Source organism: Melanostigma gelatinosum, assembly GCF_949748355.1.
Source record: "Melanostigma gelatinosum genome assembly, chromosome: 8".
NCBI classification, from domain to species: Eukaryota; Metazoa; Chordata; class Actinopteri; order Perciformes; family Zoarcidae; genus Melanostigma; species Melanostigma gelatinosum.
The window spans coordinates 26553695-26563026 of NC_136641.1; the positions used below are offsets into that span (position 1 = coordinate 26553695).

The window sequence follows — 9332 nt, forward strand, 5'->3', positions numbered from 1 at the left end:
AGAGGAGACCAGTGCAGTTCCCCTCCCCGTCACAAGAGGGCGCTACAGAAACAGCAGCTGCAGCTCCCAACGCTCTTTAAAGCAGCTGAGTCTGATCAGCGGGCGGTAAACAAGTCCAGTCAACATGGCGGCCTCCGTGAGGAAAGCAGCCCACGACATCGAGACGCGAAAGCGGACCGACGATGTGCTTCTATCGGAGGGAATCGACTTCAGCTCTCTTCTGCTCTCGCGGGCCGTGCTGGACGGGCTGTCCGCCGCGGGCTTCCGGAAGCCGTCCCCGATCCAGCTCAAGGCGATCCCGCTGGGCCGCTGCGGACTGGGTGGGTTCATGGAAACTGCGTGGAGCGCTACGGAAAGCCGAAAGGGACGTTTTTTGTTCCGTTTTTACACCAAAGACGTCGCTGCCTTGTACGCCGGTTAAAGCTGTCAAACACTAAACGTTTAACGTTGTTTAAAACGGTCAAAAAAATCGTTCAGACCACCATTATGATAGACATCAGCTATTATTCAGAGGACAATGCAAAACTTTTATTTTGAAATTCACCACTGTCAAATATTTATTGACATTAATATTTATAACATTTATTGATAAAACCACTATTTACACGTTTAGGGATTAATACAAAGAAGGCCAACTCACTTTTAGATGCTTTAGAAACAGCAGGTCTGAAAATATCTACATTTGAGTAAATATTGTGCAGCCAAATGAAATAGTTTACATGACATTCAACCTTTGTTTCTCTATAATGCATTTAAAACTTTAATTGTTTCTTTACAGGGTGTGTATAAAGTAGTCCATGAGATGAGTATGAGAAGCAGAGAGCCGTTAATCAGTGTACTTGAAGTGAACGCCTCTGATTGGTCCTTCAGTCTAACGAGATAGGAAGCGCTTTATTTGATTCAGCAGATTTGACACTCAATCAAACTGTGCGATCAATACGTCGCACACAGTCGAGTGAAAGTAACCGTGGAAGCCCACGCTTGTGAATCGTGATTATTCTGACTCGTAGTGCAGCCCTTCATCTTCCATCTGTCGTTTCAGACCTGATCGTCCAGGCCAAGTCCGGCACGGGGAAGACGTGCGTGTTCTGCACCGTCGCCCTGGACTCTCTGGTTCTGGAGAATCCTGCAACTCAGGTGAGCGAAATCAGTCTTCGGGCATCTTATATTTTGGAAATCAAAACTTTTATTTTGAAATTCACCACTGCTCAACAACAGGTGGTCATGAGAAGTAATCCCCTTGTTTTTTAGGGTCTTAATCTGATGGGTTTAGGCAGCTCAGTGTCAAAAGTGTAAATGAAAGAAGGCAATTATTACAGCGGAACATCTGCTCTCGCTGACCGACCAACTGCAATCATATTAGCTGCAGGGTCTTACTGATGATGGACGACTCCGCATCCATCCGTCCTTAATCTGCAATCAAATGTAAGTGGTTGTTAACATTTAACGTTGTTCTCAAGCGCCCCTCCCCCCTCTCCTTCGTCCTGCAGGTTCTCGTCCTGGCTCCCACTCGTGAGATAGCGGTGCAGATACACTCGGTGGTGATGGCCATCGGCTGCACCATGGAGGGCCTCGACTGCCACGTTTTCATCGGGGGCCGACCCGTGAGTCAGGACAAAGCCCATCTGAAGAAGTGCCACGTGGCAGTGGGCTCGCCCGGTAAGCGGCCGACGGACTGTTAATTAGAGACGCGGCGCTGTTTGTGTAACCGCTCAGGGCTGTGACGAAACGCGTCCGTTTTTACGGCGCAATCGGGAACTTTTTGTTCATTTATTTTATTTTGATATCTGAAATTAGAGCCGACAGCAACTGGTGCGCTGTCAGATCTTCCCGGGTTAAACTTGCACTTCAGAATTTCTGTTCCGCTTGGCCGAGCCGAAGACATAAACTGCTGCTCGGGTCACCGGGGGCGTACCGGAAGAATGTCGCATACCGACCGCTTCAATACAGACGCGGCGCCGTTGCACCCCTTGTAACGCGCCACGCTGTTGTTTGTGCATCGCAGGTCGCATCAAGCAGCTGATCGAGCTGGGCATGTTATCCACCGCCAGCATCAGACTGTTTGTTCTGGACGAGGCAGACAAGCTGCTGGAGGAGGGCAGCTTCCAGGAACAGATCAAGTGAGATGGACAGATGCTCATATTTCATGATGTCATACGGTCGTCAGACTGCAGCCTTTCATCACAAGTCTGTATGAATGAAATGTCCTTCATCAGATGCTGTTTCACATGAATGCATAATTCAACCCACCTCCTCCGCTTGTCTCCTCAGCTGGATCTTCTCCTCTCTGCCAGTGAACAAACAGATGCTCGCGCTCTCCGCCACCTACCCAGAATGCCTTGCTCAGCACCTCACCCGCTACATGAGAGAGCCCACTTTTGTCCGACTCAACCCCAGCGACATGGGCCTTAAAGGTAAGACCGCAGCCAGCTGTGCTGCTGTCATTGTTGCCACAAAACACTGAAGACAAACGCATTGAATTGATATTCTGCGTTGCATGTTGCCCTTGTGTTGCCCCCTGCAGGTCTGAAGCAGTACTACAAGCTGGTGCCGTCCCATCCTTTACCTCACAAGACCTTCCAGGAGAAAGTGCAGCACTTGTTGGAGCTTTTCAGTAAACTCCCGTTCAACCAGGCTCTGGTGTTCTCCAACCTCCACACAAGGTACTTCAATGGTTCACCCGTGTCCTCGGAGGTTCTCTTGATGATCTGTGTTGTTGGATGACGCGTCTGAGGATCGCTGTGCTTTGCTCCCTCAGGGCTCAGCACCTGGCAGACATCCTGTCCTCCAAAGGCCTTCCTGCTGCTTGTATCTCAGGTGAGACTTCCACCTTTTACCCGACGGTAGAGGTGTAACGGGCCGCTGTCGACCCGTACGGATCCCCTCAAGGTTCTTCATACATGTGAACCTCAGATTAAATACACAGTTTTATCATTAACCATCACAGTGTCAATAAAGTTTTATCATAATCAATCCTCAGTCCAACATGTTTGTAGGTTCACTTCAGTTACTGATGACGCCTTCAGGCTCTGCTCAGTGAACATGAGTACTGGCTGAAGGTTCATTATAACGTTATCATGATGTGTTCACTTGTCATCTGTAAAATGTAGTTTTGGTGATAAACTTGAATAAATCCAGTAGTTTGAAGGAGATGTTTCAATATAAATCGATGTTAGAGATGAATAGTGATGGTTAACTTCCTAACACGAGCTCAGCAACTCTGTTCTCCTTTGGCAACTTCTGGTGCCACTAAATGCTGCACAGCGGCTCCTCTGCACCGCCGTCTTTTTGTGTTCTTGTAGTTTGGCTGCTTGATTGCAAAGAATCTTGACGGATTCGTGATTAAAAAAGCGATAAACTTTTTGTGAACGCGAGGACAAACGTAACTTCTGTGTCCGTTTTGAGCTGATTTAATGCGACTGTGTGTGCAGGCGGTCTGAGTCAGGACCAGAGACTGGAGGCCATGTCCAAACTGAAGCAGTACCAGTGCAGGGTGCTGATCTCCACTGACCTGGTGAGACACACACACACACACACGTATATCTAGTGTGTGTGTGTGTGTTAAACAGCTTCTTTAATCCTCCTTCCCGTCCTGTCAGACCTCCAGAGGTATCGATGCAGAGAAAGTGAACTTGGTGATAAACCTGGACGTGCCGAAGGACTGGGAGACCTACATGCACCGGATTGGACGGGCCGGACGCTTCGGTTCGTCCCCAAACACGTTATTCTTGGACATCTGATCCTGTTTTCTCTGAATGTTATTCCTCCTCCGGCTTCGTAATTATTAATAGAATTTATTTGACCTACAACGGCCCTGAAACCCCGTCGTACGTATCGGGTTCTCTCTGCGTCGTGTTATGTTTCATCTGTTCTTTGCTTCCTGACGGCATTAAACACCATTGTGTGTCCCACCCAGCAAGGTCAACAGGTTCCTAATCGTGTGTGTGTGTGTGTGTGTGTGTGTGTGTGTGTACCTGCCATCCCTGAACACACACACACCCTCCATCGCTCCCTATTATTTGGAGTGGGTTCTCATCAGGATTACGTTTTGTTTTCAGGCACTCAGGGGCTGGCTGTGACCTACTGTTGCCATGGCGAGGAGGAGAACAAGATGATGGCCATCGCTCAGAAGTGCGGCCTGAGTTTGTCCACGTTGCCATGTGAGTCCTGCACACACGAGGAGCTTCACACGGCGCGTGGGGAACTTTACTTTAATGTGATTTGTGGTCCTGTTTTAGGCGTCATAGAGCCGGGGCTGATGGACGAGTCGTGTGACTGGGACGTCTGCGCCGAGGCGGCCGCTTCAGCTCCGCTCTCCTCCCGGACGCAGAAGAAGAAGCAGCATCGTGACGCGGATCAAACTATGGAGCACAGCGGTCAAAGGAAGCCCGACAAGAACGTTCCTACAGCCCGACCGGGAGCGCACGACGGAGGGAAACCCAGGAGAACGTCTCCCGATGAGGACGCTCTCCAGCAGCGTCCTGCTCCTCCTCTTCTTCGGCCTCCTCCGGCGGAGGCGACTCGCAAAGAGCTGCAGGACGCTCTGCCGAAGATCCCTCCTCTCAGCTCCTTCAAGAGCCGCAGGTCGAGGTTTGTGGCCTTGGAGGAGGCCGAGCGGGACTTCCACGGCTTCATCACGGCGGGGCCGGGGAGATCGGTGGAGGTCATCAGGGAGTTCGGGGGTGGCGGTGGAGGGGTCGGGGACCAGAGCGGGTATACAGAGTCCTTCATGCTCGACGACGCTGACGGAGGTGAAAGCTTAAAACTAAAGAGAGGTCGGGGGAAATCTGACTTTTCGCCTCCGAGGTCGGTTTCTGGTTCTTCGAGCTCGCAACCGGACGACGAGGACGAGGACGAGACGAATCGGACCAGAGGAGGCGACCACGGAGCGCTCAAGGCCGAAGCCGGACCAACACCCACCGCGTCCAAACCGAAGGCAGACGCCGATGCATCCAGAGATGCTGCTATGCCCGAAATGTATCGGCAGACATCCTGCGCTTCGAGAGTCAGAGCGTCGCCTCAGAGACGCGAATCCAGACGGAGCGAGCCGAAGACCAGCAGACACGAATCCAGAAAGATTCAAGAGAAGACTGAGAGACGGAGCAAGAAGAGTTCAGAGCAGAAGAGGGAAAGGGAGGAAAGCAAACATGATGATGATGATGAGGAGGAAGAGTGGAGCGCTGAAGCGTACTGGCGAGCCAGCTACAGAGCCTGGAACGACTACTACGCCTCCGTATCTCCTCTCCAGGAGCGAGGTCACCAGAGCTACTACAGCGCCGCCCAGAGCTGGATGGCAGCGTATCGTATGAACGCCGTCTACGTGGAGGAGCTGCTGAAGCGCTGACCGGCTGTTCACCGGGTGAGAAGATGAGTCTGAATGTCTCTCTGCAAGAAAGAAGGAAGGTTTGCACCTCCGGTCGCACACGGAGGTTTTTTTCTCTCTCAATGAATTCGTACAATGTGTCTTTTCTAAATAAATGACCAGTATGGAGCTTGGACTTTCTTTTGTTGTATCTCCACACATTCACGAAACATGTTGTTCTTTTTAAATACCTATATCTATCTAGCTCTATATCTATCTAGCTCTATATCTATCTAGCTCTATATCTATCTAGCTCTATATCTATCTAGCTCTATATCTATCTAGCTCTATATCTATCTAGCTCTATATATATCTAGCTATATCTCTCTAGTGTCCACCAGGGGGCGACTCCTCTGGGTGTATAGAAGTCTATAGAAAATGACTCTACTTCTCTCTTGATTCATTCCCTCAGTAAACATTGTAAACATGAGTTTATGTCTCAATCTCTAGTTTCAAGTCTTCTTCAATACAGCATGATGTTCATTTAGTACATGATGGTCCATTTAGAGTCACACAGACCATAAAGCAGGGGATGCTTTAGGGCGGGGCTACACGCTGATTGACAGGTCTCTACCAGAGACGTATACGTGTCATAAACTGAGACTCGTTCAGAAGCAGATAAAAGTTCCTCACAGTAACTTTGTTTTGTAAAACATAAATAGAAAGCATCGTGCACATCACTACCCATGATGCACCGCTGATGATAGAAGAAGAGGCTGCTGTTCAGTTCACTGTGTAACCTCCTCAGCAGGTCGTGGGAAGGTCGGAACATCTCCACATGATTAGACTAATCAGCAGCGACCCTTCAGCCAATCAGGGCTGAACACTCACGAATCAAATACTTTTAAAAGCAGCAGACCGCCTCAGCTCGCCGTCCTTTGTCAATGTACACCACTGATGCAGCACGGAGGACATGTGTAACATCATGGAGCTGCGCGCTGTTTGGAACGAAACAACAGCCGCGCTCCACGAGACTCGCGTGGTCACCACGTTCTTCATATTCAACTGCGCGGTCCTAACCCTGACGCTGGTGTTGGGCTCCCCCGGGAACTTGTGGGTCTGCTGGGTCGTCTTCAGGACCAAGAGCCTGCAGACCTTCAACAACGCGCTGCTGGTCAGCTTGGCCGCCAGCGACCTCCTCAAGTGCTCCGTGGACACGCCGCTGCTGCTCTTCTCCTTCCTGCGCTACGGGAGGAGCGGCAGCGTGCCGGTGTCCGTGTGCACCCTGCAGCAGTTCACCTACGCGCTGTGCAGCTGCGTGCAGCTGCTCACGCTGGTCAGCATCAGCGTGGAGCGCTTCCAGGCCATCGCGTTCCCTTTCCAGACCGAGAGGAGGAGAGCGCGGGTCCGGCTCTGGATCCTGTCCATCTGGGCGTGCGGCGCCGCGCTGGCGCTGGTCTCTCTGAGTCTCTCCGAGAAGGCGCTCTTCTACATGCTGTGCCGTCCGCACCTCGGGGCGCACGGAGAACACCGCCTGGCGTACTCGGATCCGTTCGGACCCTACGTGCTGGTCCCGCTGTGGGGGCTGTCTCTGACCGTCATCGTGGTCCACTACGTGCGGATATTCAAAGTCGTGAGGCGGCACCGAAAGAAGGTGTTCAGTCGGAGGGTCCAGCTGAGGCCGACGGTGTCGGAGCACGTGTTGGGGTGGCTGAGCGTCCCCTCTTCAGCACCGCGGACAGCTCCGCAGGTGCTCTTGGTGGCCGAGGCCGGCGCTCCCCGTGGCGGCTCGTCCACAGGAGGCTCGTCCACAGGAGGCGCCCCCCCGCTGAGCAGACGTCCGCAGATCGTCGGGGCGGTGTGTCTGCTGACGCCCGAGGCCCGGGAGCGAGGCAAGAAACAGGTGGAGGGGAAACTGGCGCAGCGCTTCGGGTACATCATCATCGCCTTCACGCTCTTCTGGGTGCCTCTGGTGGTGATTTTGCTGATGAACGTCGTCTCGTGGCAGGACGCGGACAAAGTGAGTGGATGCAATACTACATATAAGCTCAATGTAATGCAATCTGACAGGCCTGCAGTAAAAACTTAAGTTGTGAGGTTTCCAATAACTTTTCTCCAACAAATAAAACAGAACCACAAAACACACATTTGAAGTCTCGTTGCATATTGCACCATGTAAAGTTCCATAATGCATCATAGTAGCTGATGAATCAATGAATCAGAAACAGTTTTGACAATTAACTAAACTATCAAATAACCAAACTGAACCAGTTGTGGGTTTTGGACAAAACAAGCAATATAAAGACATCAACTCTGTATGAAGGACGTGTTTCACCATGTTGGATTCAACACTGAATGGATTAACCAAATAACACAGAACAATAAGCAGATGAATCATTCATAATATCTGCTTCTTCCTCCGTAGTTGCTGATGGAGCTGGAGACGTCGGCTCTGGTTCTGACCTGTGTGCAGGCTGCAGTGGACCCGCTCATCTACACTTTGGTCACCAGACAGTTTCGCTCTGAACTCCGCAAGATCCTGTCCTCCGTGCAGAGGTGTCCCCTGAAACAGAGGGCCTGAAGGGCCTGAAGGGCCCGAAGGGCCCCGGACCTGCAGCTCACATGTAAGCTGCACTTTCTGGGGGAAAGGAGAAGCTGAAAAATGCACGCGAGCCTGTTCACACACACAAGAAGAAGAAGAAGAAGAAGAAGAAGAAAGCACAGATGCTGTATTTGTGGCAGATATAGATGTTTTTTTATCAGGTGTTTTCACAGTCGGGGACACAAGACGAAGGTCATAAATAATATCAAACACCTGACAAGTTACGCACAGCAGTAGTCTGAACAACGACAGGTGGCATAGGAGGGTGAGGGGGGGGGGGCTGACCGAGCCCATGAGCAAAAAGGAGAGTACATAACAGAGAGACGAACACAACCACAGACCTCTTGTTTCTGTTGGTAAAGTAACAGAAAGAAATGCTTTGACAGCGGCTCACATAATAAAAATAATTCAAACCATCGGTTGAAAGTGCAGCGGACACAAAAGAACCCGTCGAGCAGGGAAGCGGTAAATAAGTCACGCTTTAAATCACTGTCCGAGCAAAGGAATGCAATAAACACACAGGGAGCCTCACGTCTGCCTGGACGTGTCAAACCGTCGTACTCCATCCTAAATGTCGCTCGATGCTGAGAAGATGAAGTCAATGTCTTCAACCTCACGGGCGACGGGCTCAGAGGGAACTAAGCTCAGCAGAGGAGTCTCGTGATGCACTGATGTGGTCCCGAATATGCTGTATTTCTCCACCAATACTGGCTGATATGATCATGTTTTAGTACAAATGCTAGAACAGCCTTTCAGATGCCTCCATATTTAGGTAATTAAATACTTAAAAAAAAAAAAAAAAAGCAATTTGCTACTAGTTCGACGGTCTATTTCTACAGGACAAGAAAGCAACATGTGGGCAGACATTACATTCCTCAGATTCCAGTATTGCTTTTTGAAATATGCTCCTGTGTGATTCATGAACTCTTCTGGAGCTCTGCCCGTGTGTGTGTGTGCTCTTGATCTACATCTTATTTAAAGTAAGCGGGACGCAGAAGAAGCTGCTGGAGGAGCCGAGCTGTCTGTTAAGAAGAACTACAGAGAAGAAGCCGGCGGGGTCGATCGCCGACAGTGTGAGCGGAGCGAGAACCGGTGTCTGTGGTGAGCAGGACGAGCATGGCGGCTCATCCTGCTCAAGTTCAAAACAAAAGTCCTTTTGAAACACCGAGGAGGACGAAGAGTACAAACACCAAGTTTCCTAATCACATAGAAGTACACATACTCAACAAGTTTGTAAGAAAAATGCCCGCTGAGTTATTTTTTGGGTGTGGGGGGGGGGGACGCCGACAGCTAAAGACTACTGAAAGCATACTGTTGTTCACACAGAGGGAGGGACACAACAGGATAACAACAAGAGAGAGAGAGAGACAGACTGATGGAGGAAGAGAGAGAGAGAGAGAAGAAGAAGACGGCTTCACTGGTTCTGCC

General features: G+C 50.5%; 2 protein-coding genes across 2 annotated transcripts; both read left to right on the top strand.

Moving 5' to 3' along the window:
- The first annotated feature begins 123 nt into the window (after positions 1-123).
- ddx20 (DEAD (Asp-Glu-Ala-Asp) box polypeptide 20) lies at positions 124-5492 on the top strand. Its single transcript, XM_079272933.1, has 11 exons — positions 124-320; positions 1043-1137; positions 1491-1659; positions 2006-2120; positions 2272-2414; positions 2525-2663; positions 2759-2817; positions 3432-3514; positions 3600-3705; positions 4059-4160; positions 4239-5492. Exons 1-11 carry the CDS (start codon positions 125-127, stop codon positions 5342-5344), a joined length of 2313 nt encoding a protein of 770 aa, XP_079129059.1. The 5' UTR covers position 124; the 3' UTR covers positions 5345-5492.
- A 795-nt stretch (positions 5493-6287) lies between these two features.
- LOC306781196 (D(2)-like dopamine receptor) lies at positions 6288-7883 on the top strand (the record flags this gene model as incomplete). Its single annotated transcript, XM_079273939.1, has 2 exons — positions 6288-7322; positions 7728-7883. 2 exons carry the CDS (start codon positions 6288-6290, stop codon positions 7881-7883), a joined length of 1191 nt encoding a protein of 396 aa, XP_079130065.1.
- Positions 7884-9332: the final 1449 nt, after the last annotated feature.

What these genes read in the sequence shown, in the direction of transcription:
- ddx20 (XM_079272933.1), top strand. Translation starts at nt 125, where the DNA reads ATGGCGGCCTCCGTGAGGAAAGCAGCCCACGACATCGAGACGCGAAAG. An exon ending in CGTGGCAGTGGGCTCGCCCG is followed by an intron (nt 1,660 to 2,005) that starts GTAAGCGGCCGA and finishes TGTGCATCGCAG; the next exon opens with GTCGCATCAAGCAGCTGATC. An exon ending in AGCTTCCAGGAACAGATCAA is followed by an intron (nt 2,121 to 2,271) that starts GTGAGATGGACA and finishes TTGTCTCCTCAG; the next exon opens with CTGGATCTTCTCCTCTCTGC.